The 24,939-nt window shown below is 37.6% G+C and overlaps 1 protein-coding gene across 2 annotated transcripts in view; it reads right to left on the reverse strand.

Moving 5' to 3' along the window:
• Positions 1-24,939, reverse strand: part of LOC140230920 (transducin-like enhancer protein 4) — a 90,348-nt gene that overhangs the window by 42,216 nt on the left and 23,193 nt on the right. For both annotated transcript variants that reach the window (XM_072311059.1, XM_072311060.1), the window contains exons 4-9: positions 22,305-22,349; positions 17,557-17,619; positions 15,227-15,301; positions 14,034-14,060; positions 5,434-5,611; positions 3,025-3,038 (exon numbers count right to left, since the gene is read on the reverse strand). In XM_072311059.1, the coding sequence (XP_072167160.1) occupies positions 3,025-3,038; positions 5,434-5,611; positions 14,034-14,060; positions 15,227-15,301; positions 17,557-17,619; positions 22,305-22,349 (402 nt within the window). The remainder of the gene's footprint in view (positions 1-3,024; positions 3,039-5,433; positions 5,612-14,033; positions 14,061-15,226; positions 15,302-17,556; positions 17,620-22,304; positions 22,350-24,939) is intronic.

Raw genomic sequence — 24,939 nt, forward strand, 5'->3', positions numbered from 1 at the left:
TAATTAAACACACTAATCTGAGCCGTGATGCAAATAATGTTTTGGGTTTCCACCCTCCATCATGACCTGAAAAGAGTATAAATGGAGATTTATGGAGAATCTTTTCAAACAAAATACAAGCACACTGTCTCAAATTATGCAAACATCTGAAATAACATAAAATATGTATGTCAACATTAAACTTGTTCATGACATGCAATACTGGTTTATAGGCACACTTGTCATCAATGATGTTGGCATTGGAACTTCAAATATAAATTTGGTTGAACATTGGCAGGTATGAAAGCTATGCATAGGCCCACTGTATATAGTTTCACTACAGCATGTGTGTACGCATAGTAAGAAAAGAGAAGTCTCTGCAAACCTGTACAGCATGTTTTTGAGTCTACAAGAGGAAGTCATTAATTGCAGACAGTTTCAATATCATAACCAGAGGGGGCAAATCCCTATGTTGGATTTTTGTTTGACAATCCAGCACCTAATCCCCATATTAATCATCACAGAAGAGAGATTTGAGCCAAGCTTCCCAGAGGGAATAGACTCATCCCAGCTGAGAGAGCTTCTATCCCACATGCCATACCAGACTCAAGGGGTCGCTTCATCACGCATGTGTATGTGTGTGTGCTAGTTGTTGGAAGTGGCAGCTCGTTTGACATGCATAAATCACGCCAACCTACATGGTGTGGTTAACCAGGAACACTCACAAGTTTTTACATCTTCCCTTGTAAGGAAATGGGTATGAAGCACAGCACAGTAAAGCCACATACCGTCCTCACACCTGGTGAATATGATATAATTCTGATGGGAAGTCTTACACTGCAGCTTCAAAATCACAAAAACCAACAACGGACACAAAATATATGGAAATCTCCCCCTACCCCCACCCAATTTTTTAACTGCCAACCTAACCCTCAGTTAACTTACAGGGTCTATAAAAAAACAAATGATATAATCTACTACTGCAAATAACAACTTTATTCAGAAACAAAATGACAAAACAGTCATACAATCATTGGCAACTTTTGAGCAAAAACTATGCAATGCTAGACAGTAAAAGGACCACTGCATTTTGTGCACTATACACACATGCATAAACAATCACACAAAGGCCCATACAACACACACAAACACAGATAAACACACACACAGTTCTCCCTCAAATATTTCCATCCACCTTTACAGCTCCTACCGGTACACTCTTCAATACCCATGCACCTGCTGACATGCTTGCACTTGTATTCTCATTTCTCATCCCTATGGGCAGTCTCATATCCTCCATGTTTCCTTCTCTTTCCTCCCTCCTCAGGACACCCTCCTTGTCAAACGAATGGAAGTCTTCTACATCTTTCCTTTGAATGCTCCCCAACTATTGATTGACAACTATTGCTACTAGCAAACTCTGTCTCTATATACTAATATGCCAGTGTGATTAATTCAAGCTCATCCCTGTGAGATTCAGTAATTTCATGCACATACAGTATGTTACAGCAGTTGAATTTTATTCCATTCATTTAGTGTTTAAACATTAAGAGGCAAGAATCGATAGCCAAGAAATAAGATAATTCTCAAGACTTCTCTGCTTCTTTTGGGGTTTTTTTTCCCCACAACCATTACAAACATTTCTATATATCTTATCCTATCCAATCAATTACAGAGCCTCTCCCTGCACTATGCACATAATTTCAGGTTTGTGATGTACTCTACTGTCACTTGATAACTGTCTCATTACACTTAAACTTTCCCTCCACAGATAACTGAAACTCCATGAATGATTTATAATTCTATAGTTGTTATATCTTCTGGATTATACTATCACTCATCACTATTAAAAGGAACACTACATTCATTGTCAGGAGATACCTTACAGGATAGAGAAATTAAATTACAGCAAATCTTGAAATCGCAGAAGTTTTTTGCAGTATTTCACCTGCAGAAAAATTGAAATGAAAATACATTATTTTAAATTTGATTATGGGATATTCTTTCTTAGTGCCCAAGCAAACAATTGAAGCAGCTTGCTAGGTGCGAAACAGTGCACAACACCTAGTCACACTTCAAACTAGAAGATAGAGGCCATACACTCCACTTTATTTCTCATCTCAAAACAGGCTCTACACCACCGCTCATAGCGACTTCTTTGGATTCAAATGTAAACATCAGCAGAGACTTTACAGAACAGTCCTATACCCCTTTCAGTAACCCTCTTGGCTCGGACCAGGAGCAGACCAGGAGCGGACCAAGCCGAAAATTTTGAGTTTATGAATGGGTGGGGGCCAAAGTGGCCCGCGCCAGGTGCGGACTATTTTGGCGCTGCTGCAGCTAGCACCAGGTGCAGACTAGGCGCAGGCCTGGCACTGATCAAAGAGTTTATGAACAATAGCAGCGCCATGCGTGGGCCAAAATTCCTTTCACGGTCAAAAGTCACAGCTTACACTGCTCAGCTCACAAGTGCGTGACATGCACATCAAATATCGTGCGAAAATGCACTTCCGCTCTGTCCATGAGGTGTTCAGTTACCATGGCAGTTATCCCTTACTTGACCGAGTTTATGAATGGGTCATCGTAAAAGTAGCGCGGCTCTACTATAGTTACTGAATGCAATTTTTAATGCTTGGCGCGGGCTAATTTAGCTCGGACCAGGAGCGGGTCAAAAATGCATGAGATACTGAAAGCGGTACAAGAACCCAAAGAACTACTCACTGGTTTGCTCCATGGTCTAGAGTGCAAACAACATTAGAATCAGCGCTGAATAGAGTGGTTGCTGCATACAAGTACAGACAGCAGTTTAGTCATTGCAAGGACAGAATTAAATGGCACGTGTAATGACCAGTACAAACACAATAAATACATTGTTCATCTGTTACTATAAGCAACATAAAGGGTAAGAGAATATGTTTGGTGTGTGAACTACACTGCACTTTTTGTCTTTGCTATTTTTACCTGTGTCTGGCATGTATTCCTTTTTTTTTTTAGAAAAAAAATCATATATTTCACACTAATGGCATAAAAGATGTATGGACTTACCCTTGGGTCCGGGGCTAATGATTGTGAGAACAGAGAGAGAAGGAAAAACACAAATGAGTCCTCATTAGTGACAATTCATCAGCATTGATATTTATTGATGTGTTTTCACTGCAATATGCTTTATGAATGCTTTGTTTACAAAACCAATTTGAGCACTGCCATGACAACTAGGCACATCATGCAGTATTCACGACGACAGTTCATGCATAAGGAAATAATTTCCAATACAAGCAAAGTAAAAACATTAGACAGCAAATATTCCAGGATGTATTGCAAGATATAATGAATTATTAAAAACGATTGAACTGCTGCCCACAGTCTACAGGATGCTGCCACTTCTCACACAATCACTATATTTGGTATTACAGGGGTGTGAGGATACTTGCAGAAAAGAAATCTGAAATGAAAAAAAAAAGCATGAAGTGCATGAAACTGTGAACATTTCAATCCATTTAAATTGCCAAAAAAAAAAGGTCTGAAAGAGGGTTTTATGCAGAGTAAAATAATCTGAAATCAGAATAAATTCTGAACTCTCATAGCCTTGCCACTAGCGCATGTCCCTCCAGTGACGTTTTGATGAAGCTCAGACTACTGACCAAGGTTTGACATTAAAACTCTTTTCACTATATGTGGTTTAGTACATATCTCATTATAACATATCATAACACTTTTGTTAAAATGTTCATTAAGATGTGTCATATCTTGAATGCAATTAAGAATTTTTTTTTGGCCATTATATAAGATATACACTGAACATTTCTAAAGTTCTCATATGAACTGTAGCCTTCTGACATATGACTCTCTTAGATTAAACCCCTGAATTTTGCTCAATATCCTCTCAGAAAGTGTCATTTACATTCCTTATACCAATTGATGAGCTTGCCAGACGTTTATTCAAATTTAAGATGATTTTACTACAAATGAAAGTTGGGAACTTGATTATAAAACTATGACCCAATCTTCCTCATATTTAGCTTTATATCTGTTAGATCAGATATTTTTCACATCATATATGCTCTCAATTTTTTATTCTATTGATATTACATTAGCAATGAAAGACTGGAAGTCTGACAATGATCTCTGACTCTTTGCTCTGCTCTGAATCTTTCTTACGATTCATTCAGCCCCATTCAACAAATGTCAAAGGTGAAAAACTGAATTCCTACTTGACACACCCTAGTTATGACACAGAGCACTATGTTCATACAGATAAAAGTAAATGGACTATTGACTGGTTTGGAAACAGGAGGACATGCGCATACATGACTAAACCAAACTACACAAATCTTTTCCTAGAGAGTATAATCCTTCGAATGAATAAAAGAGGAGATCTGCATCATCAATTATGTCTGAGATAGTGGGTGGAGGTCAAAAACACATGTTGTCATGTGTCTTCTGAATGTCATGCTTTACAAACTGATCTAAAATGCAACAATTTTTTTTCCCCCTCTGAACTTACATTTGAATGCAATTTGATTGATGTAAGTGATTTCAATTGCCATTAAAGCAATTTAAAATTTCACGAATCGCTCAACATATCATTGTGAAAATTTCCTTTCATTTCTCCTTGCTGGAGCAAAAAGACATCAAACAACACATAACATGCAAATACAAAAAAACAAAAACAGTTATCATATCAACGGACGAATCATTTTTTTTATTTATTCACAAACATCAATTTGATAAATGAAATCCATTTCCATGCAATACTATATACACCATATATTTAGCGAGTGTAATTCTTCATAAATCAAGACTTCCAGACAATTTCACAATTGGATAAATTTGTGATCTTGGAGTATAGTACTAAATGGAGAAAGGTATGCGTGCACATCACATTCATGAAAATAAAAACCTAACATTTTGCTAATTGGGACTTGCAAGGCAATGTCATGTGGTGAGTAAATTGATTTGCAACCAAGAACCACAGTCACAAATGAGAAATGATTATTATCCCTTTTCAGGAGGAAAGCTAGTGGTTTCGAATCTTGGAGACAATATACTACAACACATTTGTGTTGAGAGAGGTAATATTTTCGACGTTGTTAATCTTGCAAATACCACTCAACTTGCATAATTTGTAAAAACAAAAATATTGTGTAAAACACCAATATACAGTATCACATTTTGTTACCAAATTTTGTATTGTGAATTTGAACTAAATTTTGTCAAAGCTGATTTGAATATTGCCATTCTGTACATACATTGTTTCCATATTTGTATATTGTTTTTTATTTTGAACTCACATATCCCAAATGGGGTGACTGAGTTAATATACTATCAAACTATCAAGCATTCATTTATGGTAAAGCTAACCATTTAGAGCAACATTTATATGGTATCTTTCAAAACAGATTTTTGCCCAAGTCGATATTGAGAATTTTGTCATGGATCCATGGGTCTCCCTACCTTTATCCTCTTTGCTGGATGAGAGTGGTGGTGCTCCGCCCATGATACCTAGCTGCAAGAGACCAGAAGACATTCCTGATGGCATACTACTGGGCACACCAGGCAGGCCTGCAGGATGGGGTGGGATTGGTACAGGCGGGGCATGTGCATGTGGAAGGGGGTGCTGCATTGCTTGACCCTGTGGGAAGAAATCAATGCATTCACACTTAAAAATTTGTTATTTTGTTGAACAGTGGTATTGCCCCCTCCCCCATTTTGAAACAAGTAGTTTTATCAAACTGCACATTCTGATCAGAAACTGTTAATATGTATGCTTTGACAACCAGATACAATTAAAGTGGACCAATGCCCTGGAAATCAAATTTTATTACAGCTAGAATACATGAAAAACAGCCATAATTCACTTATGATAGCCTCAGAGATTATACATATTTCGATAAATCAGATCATACATGTATCTTTATAACATTTTGGCAATTGTGTTCCTTGCCTTCAAGTTCTGCTCTGTAAGCGCTGGTACCGATGTGTGCAAATCCTAGCTATATGTGCACCTTTTTACAAATAATATTGAGATTCCATGGTTAGTGAGGTATCGATCCAAGTATAGGTAGGTGTGCATTGCATATCGCTATCGTTCACGACGTATTTGGAAAAAAATATTGATAGTGCGATCGTTCCATGGAAAGAATTAGGTGATCGAGCAATCTATTTCAAGTCGTTTGCATAGCTCAAACATAATATTCAAAGTATTGGTGCACGGTAAACACACTGTTTTTAGTCAATGTCTCGTCATGCAATTCTGTACAGATCTTTGCACAACTGAATATGAAGAGTTTGTTCGCAAAAACCAATAAGTCCATTTTTAAAGATTTTGAAGTACGGTCTCTGTCAGAAAGTACAAAATAATACCTTTTAAATGATATATTGGTCACTATATATGAAGGTACATTTTTGAAGTAATGGTCAAAAGAAGCAAAAATTTTCTTATTATTCTCTTAATTTTTCTTGACCTTTAATCTCAAATATCTCCATTTGGCAACTATGGACTTATCGGTTTTTGCGAACAAACTCTTCATATACTCCAGGACATACTGTTGTCATATGGTAATGAATTATTAATTTGATACACAGGTCTGTAGAAACTACTCTTAATAAGAATGGAAGAGCAGATGCTCACATTGCATTTTTTTTTTTTAATTGTGTGTGTGTGTGTGTGTGTGTGGGTGTGTCAGGGTTTTTAAAGTACTTCTGCATACGCTGTTATTTTTGTGTACAGATATTTTCGCGAATGACCAGGTCATAGACATTTTCGCAAGATGTTGTTTTCGCGAATCGACGCCAACGCTTACGTTAATTCTCTATTAACAAAGCGCATGGAGATATTTTCGCGTGTTGTTCAATTCGCGATCCAACTGTGATTCACGAAATTCATGAAAATTAAACCCTCACAAAAATAACAGCGTATACAGTGATTTAAAAGAAACAATCAGCAAAGAAGTCTTCTATGTGCAATGCTGATTGATATTTTTTGCAAGTATTTTTTTTTTCATTTGTTTTTTCTCGATCACCTTCCATTTCCCTCACTCCTATTTAAGGTGACCAATCGATTACACAGTCATAAATCCAGTGCAATGACATCAGAAACCCTGCTGATAATCATAGTGATCATGTACAATGTAAATTTCAACAGTGACACATACCTCCTCACATGGAAGGTTACTCATACTGAGGCAGACATTAAGGAGGAACACAGCAACCAACATCTCACACCAAATTTTAAGGTCAATAGCACATGAAAATCATAAAGCTGGACCGCAAAAGGTTGCTTTGATTCACACATCAGTCAATTCTAGTTCTGTGATACTATGATTCTATTGAGAGAGCATACAATGTAAGTATAATTTACACCGTACAATATATGAAGGTTCATACTCGGTGTATTTCTTCCCCCCCCCCCCCCCCATTTTTGCACATTTGTATGAGAGGTAAGATGAATTATATCATGCTGTTACGACTATCATCTATACGAAACTGAAACACCATTTAAAAGCTTATTAAAATTATCGGCACACTATCCACCACAATTTCATTATTGTGCCCAAGACTTTCATTAAAGCAGTGACAGTCATCAACAATTATTTCAATGTCGAAATCAATAATCATGTTGCTATTACCAATGCCATATATTAACAATCAACATTCTCTGAAATGTGGTGTTACTTCTATTGGATATTAGTTACACACTTAAACCAGCATAGCAATTACCAACAAACTGCAGGTTTTTATAAAAATGCAACAATACAAAAACAAACTATGAATGTTGCTATGATGCCTGGTATGCTCTGCCACATTGAATGGTTCTCCCAGTAGGTCTAGAGTACCGGTATGTCCTGATAATATGAGACAACAGTTCCCCATTTTAAAACAAAATTGAAATGACATGTTCAATACAAATGAGTTCAGTGTTTACTTTCCTTGAACTAGGTTTCATTTGGATGGATGGCTAGGAATTTGAACATTTTCACTTGACCTTTGACCCTTGCCCTTAGACCCCTTGGCCCACAATTCTTCAAGTAATCACTAATTGGTAACATCCATTCTCCTGACAATACTTTCAGCTATTCTCAAAATATGGGGAAAAATTGTGACATGTTAACATTTTTACTTGACATTTGACCCAAACAAATCTTTCCCTTCAGAATCATTGCGCAGTAATGCATGTACATTACTTCGTTTAAGTTCGTGCACTGAGTAATCTCCAAGGTATGGAGAAAAAGTGTAATCCCTGCATTAAATATCAGAATTTTAGCATTCTAACCTGACCTTTGACCCTATGACCCCAAAATTCCAAAGAGAATCATTGTCAATAATTACATGCATATGTACTAAGATCAATGGAGATACCTTGAGCCATTTCCCTGATATGGAGAAAAAAGTAAAATTTCAACATTTTCACTTGACCTTTGACATTTGACCCTATGGCTCAAAACTTTCTCTACAGATCTTTATCTGGTAATACACACTAAGTTTCAAGAAAATGCCTTCAGGCACTGCATAGATATGGGAGAAAGAGTGAAATTTCAAGAATTTGACCATGACCTTTAACCACTGACCATGAGCATGTGCACCAAAAAATTGGCAGGCACAACTTCCTCCCCACTCACATGCATATATGCCAGCTTTCATTAGGATACCTCAAATAGTTTAGTTATGCAGGCAATTCATCTATTTCTAGTGGCACTGGGCCTCCAAGCTACTGCTAATGTCAAGCCATAGTGCAGAGTGACCGACTATATCAAGTTTGTGGATTAGTAGAGAGCATGGATCACACTGCATGTCAAAGACTCTGATTTTACAGTTTTTTACTTATTGTTTCTCAGCCGCTCTGAGAAAATTCAGTACACAAGACCCCCCCCCCCCCTTTTTTTTTTTTTTTTCATACCAATGATGAACATTACACCTGCAGTTATTACAAAGCTTGGCTTTAATATTTGGTCCATCAAAAATTTTTAATTATTAAACCACTGCATGGCAGCATTCAGAAATGACTGGTCAAACAAGTCTTTATCCAGAAGGCTATTATTCAAATAGCCTGCGAACAAAGATGTTGTATCCTTCACATTGAGTGCTTCAGCTAATTCACTTGCTTCTTATATGATGCTCATCACATTGACCTTTGAGTGTTGCTACCAGATAAAGAACTGATTTGAAATATAATTATATCAAGTGGAAAAGGAAATGATGATCATATCAGACTAAAAATTTTCTTTAGATAAGCAAATATAACCTTCTATAATATAACCCTCTTACCGAGCTCCAATTACACAAAAGCTGCATACAGTGTACACTTCTACAAAGATGAAAGGAGAGAGAGAGAGAGAGAGAGAGAGTGTGTGTGTGTGTGTGCGTGTGTGTGTGTGTGTGTGAGGGAGAGAGAGGAAGAAGAAGAAGGAGAGACAGATGAGGGGGAATTTGGTTGGATGGAAATTGCCAGAGACCAAGGGCCTCTAGCTCAAGTCTGTCTGACGCTCTTATAATAATAATAATAGGGGGCCTAATAATAATAATAATAATCTGGTTTCCAGAGGCAGCTCTGCACCAGTGCACAGTGTGGTATATATGGCTTTCCCTGCAGCCAGCTAGCTAGCATGCATGCCACACTGAGCACTCATACATATTGATGGCAGTTTTTTGGAGGATGTTCAGGCTGCTGCTGGGTTTGTGATCACCCGCTTCTCAGATTGCCCTTTCCTTCCACTTGCCTGCCATCCGTCTCCCTCTGCCCAAGCTATACACAGTTGTGCCAAATGATATCTTTCTCTCACTTTAACATGAAGACATGTACACACAACAGACATACATATACACACACACACACACACACACACACACACATCCTTTCAGGCTTCAATAGAGGTCTGTGATCCTATCAAGAACCGTTACCTGTATTATCAGGTGCTCCGTGAATGATCACCGATCACCGACTGTATCCGTGCGAAAACTTCCTTTCTTTCCTTTATTTCTCCTCAGTCCTTGTGCACAAGTCAACTCAAAAGGTTTTTCGACAATCAACTTCCAACATATGTTATCTATGTACAATGTATCATGTCCTAAGGACGATCAATCTAATGTACATCCTACTGTATCAACGTGATCAATCATCCATGGCATCAGTATGATGTTATTATCTCAAATCACGTTCTCGATCATATCTCCTCAACGGAACCATTTTTTCATTGGATGTCGGAATCACACCTTAAAATTTTTCCTAATCAGAACTTCATTTTCTATTGAGGGAGATATTGTGGTATCAAGGTAAAACTTTACCCCATATTTAATCAAATGTTAAAAAAAAAAAGGAAAATAAAGCTGAGAAAGCCTCATGAAGAAAATAAAAGACAAAGCTAAGAAAGTTATTGAATGGCACAGTTCTACAGCTTTCATGTATACAGTGGTATAAATCAAACTCAAATGCAATGTTGATGGGGTGTCAACATGAACTTGTATAGATTTCCCTTTAATACTATGTACATGGCATAGCATTACTATCATAATATTCTTTCCCAATGAGAATGAAATGTAAGCTTGTTCTGAACTTGTGCCCTGTGCTTGTGCCAAGAGCAAGCTTGGCACAATGCCTGGGACTTAATGCAATATGAATGGGGTAAATGCACACAGTACCTCCAATGAGACATACAGATCTGTACACCACTGAATAGTAAACAGAAAACAAAACCACAAACAATCCAAAAATACTTGGTCATACATGACATATAATCAAGAGACTAGCAACCTGACCACCAGTTTTTGTTTGTTTTTTCTTTTACCTCTTTGGCAAAGGAAATTGCAGATTGATAACTTAATAATAAACTATGGATATCTTTATTGTAGTTACAAGAATGACACCCAAATAAGAAACATGCAGCATGAAAAACAAACACTGAAATTAATGTTATATAATATTACTACCAAAAAAAAATTGTGGCAAACACTAAACAGCCTGTAACTGCAAACTCTCAATACAGTTAATTGCTATTCTTATTTTGCTTCAATAATAAAGAAGGAACTTCTGAAGTGTTCAGATGCAAAGTTCACACAAATCTCAATTCTGATTAACAATTAAAAACATTTTTAAAAGGACTTTTTGAAGGCACTGTTTGTCTCAAGCACAAAAAGCATTTCCTAAGAATTACAGCATATGTTATTACGGGATACCAGTATTGCATTGAAGTTACAATGCATGGTTGTGCGATGTAATGCCAAAACAGGGAAAGCCATATAAAATATATGATCAAATTGAAGTGTCACTAGTAAGAACATGTCATTGATGTTCACATGACTCAACTGAGGAATGAATAGAAATAATCATTTTTTTTTTCACTATGAGACAATAAACACTGATGTGGCAGATACATTGTATAAAGTTTCATGCACTGAATCTGAGGATTGGGATGAAGATGAAAGCAAGTTACACATGCAGGCCCTATGATTTGTATTCAGCATGAACATGCCCAACCTACCTGTTAACATTCTCCAATTTACAAGCCACAAGTCACAAGTCATAGAACACACATTGTCACCCAAATGTCATCAAGTGCTCCAATTATGGTTGCTGATCCTCCAGACCAAGCAGTGTGTAAAACCATCTTATACCCAATTTACACGGGGCATTTACAGTGCTCCAGGAGTGCTCCTGAATCCCTCTGAATTCAGTATGAACAGAGACAATTAGGCCCTGGAGCACTCTAAAGTTAGGCCCTTCTCAAGGCTGGCTTTAGAGGTTTCCACGCACTTGAATGTCACGACAGTTATGCCATTTTGAATACAATTTGAATACAACAATACGTGACCACATAGCATGGGGAAAAAAACCCTAAGGCATACACAAAGCGATGTCTTGCCCACCCATATACATGTACATATGTTATACTGTTTATTGGTATATAATTATTGTGATTACAGGGTTTTTCAATGTAAGTTCATTAACCTGTTGACCTTTGACCTTGTCGGACTTAATGAATATTTGAACTTCACCTTCATCTTTCAGTGATGTACCTGTGGTGTGAGTTTTGTGGTCATAGCTCAAAGCTGTAGAAAGGTATTGAGAGCACAAAATATACGGTCCTTAAATCAGGAAAAGTTCATTGACATTTTGACCCTTGACCTTGTCAGAATTCACAAATATTTAAACTTGACAGGCATCTTTAGGCCAAAAAAAAAAATTGTTGCATTGGCGTAACCCGCCCGACCCTAAAAATTCCGCCGACCCCATATTTTTTTATTATTTTTTTGCTATCGATATCAAATATCTTGTTGATTGCGATCGCGATCGCACAAACCCGGAAGTGGAAACGGCTCTGGGGATATCGGATGTACGAGGGAGAGATCTAGCGCCTCGCATAAGCCTTCCTTGATCAGTACGTCATCTGTTTCCAACACGGACATGTACTCTAACAAGATTTATTAAGTGTATACGTAGCATTCAGACTGCGATGTATTGTGCATAGTTTTGCCATAGGTTTCTTGTGTGGAGAACTTACACGAATCTGTATATGTGGGACTGTAATAAAGATCGCCGTGTGCGATGAAAAGATCGTACATATGGGTCAATTTGCATCTATCTTATCTAAGTCAAAATAGTAAAATATGAAGTGAAAACATTCAGGATAGGGACTTCAACATCTTTAAATTCTGTGAAGAGGTATAATTCCAGTAATATCGGCCTCATAAATGATTTGTAGAATAGATGAACACAGCACATTCGGTGCAGCAGTTGTAACTGTTTACTGTGCTGAGCACGAGTTTTACACGTAAAATGCAGGTAGCAAAAAAAAACAAAAAAAAAAAAACAAAAAAAAAAAACAAAAAAAAAAAAAACGCCCGACCGACCCTATTTGAAAATCTCATGTTACGCCAATGCAACAATTTTTTTTTTTTTTTTGCCTTAGGGCATGTACTTGTTGTGTGGATTTGGTGGCCATAGCTCAAAGCTGTGAAAAGTTAATGAGAGTACACCACAATACTAGGTGTGCAGTGCTTTAGTATCTGGAAAAGTTCATTAACCACTGACATTTGACCTTGTCAGAATTCATCAATATTTGAACTGGACCAGCATCTTTAGGTGATGTACCTGTGGTATCAATTTGGTGGTCATAACTCTAACTGTGGAAAGTATTGACAGTGCACCACAATAATAATATGCGTACAGTGCTTACCATGTAAAGTTCACAGACCATTTGACCTTTGAACTTGTCAGACTTAACCCATATTCAAACTTGACTAGCATCTGTAGATTACGTAACTGGTGTGTGAGTTTAGTGGTCATAGCTCAAAGCTGTGGAAAGTTATTGAGAGTACACCACAATACTGTAGGGAAAGTTCATTGACATGTTGATGTTTGACCTTGTCAGACTGCACACATATTCAAATCTGACGGGCATCCTTCGGTTATGTACCTGTGGTGTGAGTTTGGTCACAGCTCAAATTTGTGGAAAGTTATTGAGAGTACACCACAACACTGTGTGTACCTTTTGACCTTTGACCTTGTCAGACTACACCTACATTCACACTTGACCAGAATTTTTAGGTGATGTACCTGTGGTGTAACTTAGAGAGAGTAAACCAAATTGTTGACGACACCCGCGCCACCAACGGAAAAATGATGCCTATGTCTCGCTTCCATTGTGTGAACTAGACAAAAACCAGCCAACCAGCTACAATTTTTGTAGCCTGACAAACAAACAAACAGACAGCAATACACCCAGACACACAGCCACCCCCCCCCCACACACACACACACAATATATATGATAAACATACCAGATATGCACCACGTATCAGAAAAAAATCTTTGTGATCATTTGTAAACCTAGGTCCATTCACCCAGTTAGTTTTATCGTAATAAATGATTTCTTTCTTAAACCTGAAAATGCTCAACACTACAGAAGGTTGATTAACAAACAAAAGCCTTCCCTTTTAAAAAGAGGATATTGATGACAAATGGAAAAATAGCAGTTTAATATATGGCATCTTTCTTCTTAGACATGGGTGACACCTGAGAATTGAAATCATAGCACACAACTTTGCATAAATATACTTACTGAGAAATGTGGGAAGGCAGACTGTTGCTGTGGAGATAGGGAGAGAATAGGGGAGAAAATGAAATGGGAGGATCCATACATGTCTGTTCAGGCAGAAAATGAAATACAAACACATTTGGAGCTGGACCAGAATTTTTTCTCATGATTGGCAATGAAACAACACAAATAATAAGATCATGCCATGTGCATAAATAGAAGCAGGTGTTGCAACAATCAAGTCAATTGACATAATCTTTGCAGGTAATCATGATATTGATTTTCTTTCATAACAAACACTGCCTAGTCCATATATTATTTGCTCTAGGCAATTACTCCATTCCCCCACCCCATCCAACACCCACCCCCAAAAAATATAAAAAATATAAAATGTGTTCACATAATGTAAACTATCCATTGTAATTTGCTCTAACAGTAGATCTACTCATTGAAGGACAATCTGTCTATGGGCAAACTCATCGTGAAAACCGAAGGGGCACAGCCTTCTTACTCCGGCACCGTAATTTGCACAGATGAAAGAGTTGGAAATTAATCTGAGGGGCAATTGTCCTCGGCAGTTTTTCGATGCCTAATGCACTGTTGACTTCATGGGGGCAGCCGAGCAAGGCGGTGGTCCATGCATGGCTGCCACCATTGCGGTTAAATGGGCAGAGCTCATGAAGCATGCACTACAGCATGGGCTTCGCTGCGGAACCGATGCTATCAAAGGAGTCACTGGGTAGATGCTGGAGTAAAAAAGAAAAAAAAAAATAAAGATGGGGGGGGGGGGGCCTGATGGAGTAGAAGGGGAGGTTAGACCAAAGAAAGGGAACTGTGGTGTCTCCCTGCATGGCTGGCTGCTTCCCACTGGTGCGCATCGCTGCTAATCTACGGCAACATGATCATATCAACAATATCTGCCTCAGTGTGTCTGGCTACCCACCACCCATCCAATGGCTGCAGCAGATAGCTCATTTCTACATTGGAACAGCTCAAGCAGAAAGATATTGTGTTTTCCAGCCAATTGCAAGATGTCTGAAATGTGGTGCATTGAAAAAAAAAAGAAAAAAAAATGCTCGCTACTCGCAAAGTATGCTGCCGCATCAAAGAGATGCATGCACGTATTTGTACAATGTATGGGGCCAGACACACGCAATAGTGGCACTTTCATTACTTTCTAAACGGCTAAGAAAAGGTGTAGGAATGACCAGACTTACCCCAATAATAGCATTCAGTTCTGTCATTGTAACCTGCTTGGCTCTCTCAACAGCTGCAGCAACTTGTTGCTGATGCTACAGAGATGAATGTTCAGATACATATATCATTAGCATAAAAACACAAGTGCTGATTAGAAGGGGTTTTGCTTTACAATATCAAAAAAATAGCAAATAATAGCTTTAAGGAATTTATGGTAAAAAAATACTTCTCTCTGTAGAATTTGTCAACTTGCAATAACACTGATGTATTTTAGTAATTACCTAAAAAAAAAAAAAAAAATCAAACTATGTTTTGGCATTCTATCACACAGATGTACTATTACTGCATTTCCTCATGTCTTGTTTCCAAGGGTGAAATACTCATACAGTCATATTTCTTTTCAACTGTTTTGAATTTATAAAGTAAACAATGTTTTAAAGCACTATTCAATAGCCATGTAGGATTAATTTAAAACTTGAAGTGTGCTGTTTGAGCTGTACATTTTCAAATGGATGATAAATCACTCAAGCATAGAAACTTTGTGAAAACCTTCCTGTCATGATCAAAACATCCTTATCTGAACTACATTCATTCATGATCCACATTCATGTAACACAATGGTTTGGAATGTCGCTTTACAATAATCAAAGGCACAAGTTAAACATTAAGTCTGTGTAAATAAAAGCAAAATTCCTCTAAAAAGGAACATGCCTATGGAAATTTGAGTTTAAAAGAACTGAGCAAATACGAAAGTAATCACAATGAAATCACTTTTCAAAAATAACATCAAAAGGGATGAGACCTCTAATAATCATCTTGCTGATGCAACTGTAACATGGAGGTTTTTTTTGTTTTTTTTTAAACCTCTGTCACATGTGTCAAAGGCTATGAGGCTGCTTTCAGACACAAAGATATATTGATACATCATATGGAGACATTGCATGGATACCATCTCATTCAGACACAGATAAACATATGGATGGATTTATATGAGAGCATTCAGACACAACATCCAGATATCCATTTATCGCATGGCAGCATCAGACCTCGTACACTGTCAGGCTTCATGGGAAGTTCATGAATCATGTACATGTACGAGTCTCTCCCTTTCACAATACAAACTTTGCATGGACTTTGCATGTTGTGTGCTAGTTACCATGTTTTCGATATAAGACTACATAATGTATCCATGCAATGTATCAATATAAGAGCATTTGATTCAGACACATAAAAGCTTGTTAAATGTCCATACATTATATGTCATGTCAGGAACTCTCCAGTCTGAAAGGAGGGTAAAGCAAGTGCTAGGTCCACTTCAAAATGCGTAACCTGTCTACCAAACCCGAGTCTGGAGTTGCATCAGGTTTGGTGTATCTACATGTAGGGCCCTACTAGTTAAGAGGTGATGTGACAAGCACTGATGCAGCCATGACCATGTGTTATCACAAACTCTGCTCAAGCAAGCTTTACAGCCTCAGTCCATGAATTGATCATGTAATAGCTTCCATTAGCATGTTTTGATTGTTTGGAAGTGCGTTTCTGTTTGTATGCTTTTTGCATCATCAAATCTATAGAGCTAAAACTATTGTAACTTCCACAGTGGAAGGAGGTTGCAGAAGACTAGTGATTTTCAAGTATCTTTTTGCATTAACTAATGGAAGGGTTGTGGGTAGCATCAAATATGCACCTGCCAATGAAACTTATATCACTGTTTTGTCAACATATAAAAACACATTCATATCTTATATTTAATTTTGATGACACTTCCACTTTACAACTGGTTTAATTTTCACCTAGTCACTACAGCCATCTCAAACATGGAGTGGTTTAGGACATCCAGTGAATGAAGCCACACATGATAAAACTTTGACTTTGACATATAAAAAAAAGGTGTTCCAACATGGCACAGTTTTTGAAGCAGACATACTCTGGCCCAGATGTAAGCTGCATCCAAATGATGCATTGCTGAAGCCACCTCTGAGGCTAGACTGAAGCAGACCAGGGACTTTCTGTCCTGCAGCCCAGCAATGCCTGTACCAAAGCACCCAATGTCAAAAAACACCCTACGCAGTCGACTTTATATGGCTACTTGACGTACACCGTAGTTCACAAAATATCACTTCAAGGCCCTCTACATCTTTCAGATTCTGTCTAAAGTCATCTTGCATCAAACTGTCTGTGACTTGAGTTGTCAAATTTGATTTCAGATATGTCTACTATATAATTTTAATTTTTAGTGTTGTTCATTTCTTCAAAATCATTCTGGATGATATGAGGGGATGACTGTAACTCCGTTGAAAATGTTTATTTATACATTACGAAACTTTCAGGAACTCATGGATGAACTTACCTCTTGTGATAAGAAGGGAATTATTTGAGCACAGATGGCATTCAACCTTTTGGCAATTTCTGTCTGTATTGGGAGAAGGAAAATAATGAGAGAAGCAAATTCATCATTCATTTGGAGACTTACTTGTGACAGTTATTTGCAACTTAGACTATTATAAACGATACATCTCTGACTACTCAAGTCTCCTTGATCTTTGTTATTCTATCTCAGTCATGAAGGAGTGATGGCACGCAATAAAAATGCGAAGTTGATAAAATTCAAAATTATCTGTTTCTACTTGCCTGACTTTGCATACATGTAATCTTTTTCCTCACAACAAGATCCTTTGATTATCTTTTTTTCACTCTCCAAAAATTAAAGAGCAGACAGTTTTGTCACGTCATCTACAGTGTACACTGTATTGTATGTAAAGAGAGCAGTGTTGAGCTGCATTAACAGACGTGAATGGTAAGGTACACATGCTGGCATGCAACAACCACATCTCTAGCCTTCCAGTTTGATGCAGCCCTTTTGATGTTCACACCCTACTGTTTTTTTTTTTTTTCTCTCTCTCTTTTTTTTTTTTTTTTACTTAGGTGATATGTCACACTATGATAAGAAGATAAATCTGCAGACTAACAATGATCTGTAGACTTGTGTACACATGAAAGAAAGGGATTGCATTCACTGTTGAGGGTGTAAATATTTCATCATTTTAGGATGGGTAAAGACATGAGGAAATTGATAATGATTGGCTTCTGACTCAGTACCACAAGGTAAATATTCCTTGAGGTGTTGCCTGACAACGTCAAAGGGTAATATAACCGTGGTATTTTTTTTTTTTCGGGGGGGGGGGTCTCTCTTGTATAGTACATTGTGTATGCACACGCGAGTTTCTATAAGTATAAACAAATCATCTTTTGGTTAGCAGATTCAGGATGAGTTGGTTTTTGTTTTTTGTTTTTTGGCTAAACAGGAGCCTTTTTGGGGAACATATCAAGTAGGCCTACCCGTAGAATGCTTTAAACACTCTGTATCTGTACCTCATTAATATCATTAATAATCAGGTTTACAGTGCCACCAGCTAAAGAAGCTTGAATTGCACTGTGTAGGGCTATAGCAGTGGCAAAATCTATTTTTATATAGCACAGGAACTTATGCATGTATGCTGTATGTACAGCTTTCATTTGACACACATGAAAAGGTACACACACATGCATGCCCATAATAACCACACAATATGTACTTGAGGAAAAGCCAGGAAAGAGTTGAGAACTATTGTACTATATTACATCATCACCAATCACCAACAAAATCATAAAAACAACAACAACAACAAAAAAAAAATCTCTTTTTATAGGTAAATTGACAGGTATGCTAAATGTCATACCACTTGTACTTGCACATATTGTTATTCACCCATTCATATTTGCAAAGGAGATTTGGGAAAACAAACAAGTAAACTATGGCCATTGTCCATGCTCTCTTAACAGTCTTGATTAAATTTTGTTAGGTCAATTAGATCATTGAACAGTTGGATTTCTTCAGAACTGTTATTTATTGCTAATGTTATTCTCTGACCCGCCTACCCAGCCTTGTTGTGAAATGCAAACAGAACAAGAGCTTTTGGCACAGCTAAATCCAGTAGGCAATAATTGTGTCTTGCGCAGCTTGGCACACATACAGGACGGGGTGGGGCAGCCAGCCCTCTATGTATGCTTGCATTTCAATTGGTACCCAAAATACACAGCGCGTTCTCGAGTGTCCGCGCTTGTTGTGAGACAGCTTTGTTCACGCAGAGTGGCTTTAGCCTGAACAACCCTGTACAGGCCAAAACCACTGTTGACTCTGCAAACCACCCAGAGAAGCAACACGGCTGCTCAAACACCATTTGCTTGTTCAAATACTGCCATGCTAACAGAAACCACATCATACTGAAGTCCGTCTCTCTGATGCTTCACCTCCCTCTCTTGCTCTTTTTCTCCCTCGCTGCCCTCTCTTTTTCCTCATTCTGTCATATTTTTTTTCTACCTCACTGGCCAAATAGAAGAAATACAGCCATATTCAGGTGGAACTGGCAATATTTGCTATGCTAATATTTGTTGAATTTTAGGGGCTGGGGATGAAGATTGATGAAACCAAGTGGAGGGATCATGCGGGAAAAGAGGAAAAAGTCTCAAGAGTACAAACTGACATACCTGGTACTTGTTAAAAAAAATGATAGACGGACAGATGCAAATGACTAATAGTAGTTTCTCCTAGAGATCTTTGTTTTTCATGTTGTGCTAGGATTGGACAAAAACCCACATCTGTGTTCTGTGTCACATCTGTATCAATGATTATATAATAAATGTCTTTGTGTGTACAATAATCAGCATAGTAGGAAGGCTCTCCACAACTTTTTATGTCCCATGTTGTGTGAATAAAAGGAAAAGGCACCCTCACTGGCTATAACCATGCCGTTTACTTACCACTATCACCAGTAACTACCATGAGAGTAGGAAAAGTTACACCTAAGGGCCTTATCAAATTACTGCTTGGGCACTTCAATGACTTTTACCCTACTGAGAGAAAGGGGGGTACAGGAAGGCTGGAGGAGGGGGGTTGGGAAGAGAAAGGAAGTGTGAAAAATGGATGTGGTTATCCCCTATTGATGACCACTAATCCATGTTCAAGACCCACACAAGTTTACCAGAGGGATAACAACTCTCTGATGATTAGTCAGACGGCCTACATGGTACTCCCTATAACTCTGGGGCCCAACAAAAAGCTGATGAAGCCAAGCCTACAGTGAGTTCACTTTTTTTTTTTACTTTGCCTAAGCACTAAATACACAGAGAAGCTTAATCAGTGCAAAGACATGAAAAAAAAAAATGATATGTCAAAATGAAATAGGGCTGCAACTGGTCAGATGGCTAAAATGGTAGTCAATATTGTACCAACAGAACCTGTAATGTGCTACAGAGCAATTAGTTTAATAACATGAGTATGAAGACACACCATATATGCATTAAAAAAATATATAGTTCATTGTCATAAGAGTCATTGCATTCTCTTATCAAAATGAAATTCATGACACCAAACAATGACTGCTGATATGCAAGCCACATCTCAGGCACTGTAGCAACTAGTTCAGTACGAAAATGAGTGGCCGCTGGGTGTGTTAGGCAGGTGACCACTATATATAAAGGGTCTATAATACAGCAATTTTGAGTGGGCGATTTTTCAGTGGCTGCTGTAAGCAAGTGGTCGCTTTAGACATGTGGCCTCTACCGCAGGTTTGACTGTACATGAAAAAAAAAAAAAAAAACACAAAGAATAAAAAATGTGTACATCATTCCAGAGAAGAAAAGTATTAGTGGATTGTGTTTGGAGAAGAGAAAGCCAACTTAGAAAAGTGTTTCCTGTTTAAGTGAGCATAATATCATAAACAGGTTATCAACAATAATATCTGGTTCCTACATTACAAAGCAAAGAAGTCATAAAGTTAAACGAAGAAATAAGGAACTTTTTCCCCTTCATAATTCAACTTTGTAATGGCAATGCAAATATTGCATTCTGCAAAGCTGGCTTGAATTTGTTTCTTGCATTTGGTTTCTGTTCATATTTCCTGTGTCACAACCCATGACCTATACCACTATTTTGAAATGCCCACAGGATGCTGCACCCATTTGAAGGTTTCCTGACATTCAAGTGGTGATATATCTCAATTATTTGTGCCTTTTCCCTGATATTGTATGGATAGTTTGCAATTGTTGTTCTGCTGATACAGGCAAAGCAGTTGAGACAGGCAGTGTTAGAGTCCTGATCATTTTCACCTCACATATCATATGTCAGCAGTCCATCAGCCAGCAGGCGAGTGACTCAATGCAAGGGATTGTGGGAATGAAACCACACAAGTACCCCCTGGTAGCTTTGCGGTGTGCTCACTGAGATGTCAACAACCCTACCGGGGTAAGCCACTAGGTCAAGCGCACAAGCAGGCAGTACTTTCATGTGTAGAAAAGGGAATAGGAGTAGAGACGGGTGAAGGTGTGTGGAAAAAGAGAGAAACCACTGCACAGCGTCCCAAGTGGATTTGTTGCTTCGCTTCATCACTCTGGCTTCGGCAAGCTGTCTCTTACCACATCATATGCTCATCGCTCTCTTTTCATACCTGATTTTTAACTACTTGATACCAAAGTAGCCATTAACATAATGATAAACTATGAGGAGAAAAGGTTCCTATGGTGTGTAACATGTAGTCTTTGGATATGAACCACATTCAATTGATGGACAAGAACTGAATACTACACGACATTTTAGAGAATGGCTGTCACAAACATGCATACATGCTCTTATTACAAATATCCATAACATAGTATTCAAAATCTCAGTAGATAAAACACAGCATATTGAAGTGAATGACCAAAATGAATGTTCCTATAATGCTGTAAGCACCTACAAGAAACACACAAGTATAAAGTTTTATAGCTTACCGCAACAGTCAAAAATTAAGTGACAGGACTGCCTTGTCCTACTCACTATTTTGAGACATTTCATAATTGATATCTTACATGTATTTTCCAAGGTACACTTTTACATAACCCAGCATAAAAGTCAAGCCGAAAACAAGACTGAAACAACAGAGGAAAGTGATTAATACCGCGATGATTTGAAATTTCAAATTACCAAATGTTTACAATGTATTCCTCCTCATACTGATCATCCACGTAAAGGTACATGTACAAATGTACAATGTACACTTTCCCAGTCCCATGGAATCTCACCTGTTTATGCATTTCAACGTTGAGTCCATATGACATCTCGTAGTACTGTGGAAAAGATACAGGAGACAATGAGACAGCTAGACAACCAGAACAAAGAATAGATAAGATAGGACTGGCAGAGGTCTATAATGTCACTGAATTTACAAGATAAAAGAATAAAGAGAAACTAAGCTCCGCTAATGAGCTTTTGCCATGGGCCAGAGTGGGCAGGTATTGTTCTAAATAATGACTGAATGTTGTGAGAGCAGTTGTCTGCTGTTTAATGACTGGAAACACTTGAAAGAACTCTACACAAAATAGACTATAGGTGAGCCTACACTTTCAAATTACTCACTCCAGAAACGCCATACATTTAAACCTTGCCTTATCAATAGATCATAAGCAAGCAGGGATGAAAGAACATTATAAAGAAACCAGGAAGTACTTTCAGTGTTTAATGAAACTTATGTTCATTTGTCTCCTCAGAATAAAACTGGTGAATTGTCAGGTAGTTACTGTAGTAGAGTACCTCAAGATGAAATACTGTAAAACATGATACAGTATTCGCGGCATGAATTTTTCCTGAATTGGAGCCTAACTCTACACAAAATAGGTTTTATAGAGTATTGGCATTCAATGCATATAGTGCAGACAAGAACTTTAGCGTGCATTTTAATTTTGTGAATCTTGGCACTCGCAAAATTTGCAAAATTAAAATACACGCGAACATTCCTCGTTTTACAGTATATTGGCTATATTCACAAGAATACATTGGCTATAATACGATATTTAGATTTAGATTGATAGTCACAGTGAAAAAGTACATAATTTCACCATTTATTGAGTCACTGCACTTCTCAACAGGCAAAAAGCAAACTGTGCCAACACAGTCATGATAACAATGACATAATATAAAAACAAACAAACAAACAAACAAACAAACATAAAGGAAAGGAAACAGTTCTGTATGAAACAAGCTCATACATATGTAAGAGTTAACCATTTACAATACATGTACCCTACATATATTTAACAGTGTTGGACTGACATACTACATGTAGGTACAATAACATAACTGTGATTTGATTCAAATAAGATACAGGGTCTTCTTATTTCCAACATAAAGAAACAATCACTGCATTTACAGTTTCAAAATAGATGCCGCTTTTCCTTTAACATTCACGAAAATGAACACATTGTATCTCAATTACTTATAAATGTAAAAATTAAGATTAAATGTACCTTCATATCTATTTTTTTTTTATTACAGAAAAATTGATAAATGAACTGCAACAGTTCCTTTGCAGTCAAATCTGTACAGAAAGGCCACTCTAGGGAAACTTTAAATGTGGCCTTTATACACAGATGACCATTCTGTAGAGTCATGGTGGCCATTTTGAATTTAACAGCATCACTCAAGTGCATCACTCGCATTATCATTACAATGTAACCCAGAGGTTGTAAACAACACAATGTATGTATGCACTGCAGTAAAGCATACTATCATGAGTACATACATCAGTGTTGCTTTTGTGACTGCTTTTACTTGTGATGTACAACTGTATTTATCAAATAAAATGTGAGTTCTTTGTTATCAAATGAACAACTTAAGCATATACACTGTAGTACTAACGTAAATAGCTGGTGGATGTGCTTTTTTGTTTTACACCATGGAGTAGGCAAGCGTACTGACTACATGTACCGTATAGTGTACTGACTACATGTACCGTATTGTGTACTGTGTATGGGGAAATTTCCTAGGCCAGAGTGTAAAAAGAAATTCAGCGTGGTAAGATTTTAGCACAAATGATCAAACAAGTTTATTCATTTTTATGGCCAGTTAATATGACTTTATTAATATATACTGCAATATGCCACCAAAATCATTAATTAATAATATTAGCTATCTGTAAATATTTTTTGCTTGATTATTTCACCACTAAAATTCGCATAAGTTTTTTTCACTAACAGAAAGTTCTATAATGTTTATTGTTATGAATCAATAACCTGGATTTTCCATTCATTGTGTCGCTGTACGTAAATGTATCAATTGCTAGCACTCTGAATGTGTACTATAATGTAGTGTCCCTCAAGCATAAGAACCAGCTAGTTGAGTTTGCAACTTGGGCTTACTAAGTGCTTGTTTTTATAAGTTTGTGATCCCTTTTCAAGGCTTTTATGATGGATATTCTTTTGTAGGGAATACATTATGTAGCTATGTCTTATTTTATTGAAGACGTTTTATGTAAATGAAGAAGCTTGGTGCTTACAATGGTAAGATTACTGGCCGTTATATGTGGATCTAAACTGCTGAAGGGATATTAATTGGGTGGCCGCTGGCTGCATTAAGCCCTGGTCATACAGCACTCCACATCTAAATCACGTACAAAAAGTTATGAAAATCTGGTGGACGTGGTCATAAGTGGTAATTTTTGGTCAATTTTGGTATGGCCATCGGCGGCTGTTCCACTGCTGAAGCAGTGCCTAAGCACGGCTAACCAGGTCCAGCCACGTGTATGTATGCGGAAAAATCCATTTGTCAGCACGAAGCCACTAAACACGTGCTATTTCCCGTGATACCAACGCGTAACACGTGTCCGATGACCGTGCTCTGCCCATGACAGACTGCTAAACTTTCGCGTCTTACCGCATCTCC

Source organism: Diadema setosum, chromosome 7, assembly GCF_964275005.1.
Source record: "Diadema setosum chromosome 7, eeDiaSeto1, whole genome shotgun sequence".
NCBI lineage: Eukaryota > Metazoa > Echinodermata > Echinoidea > Diadematoida > Diadematidae > Diadema > Diadema setosum.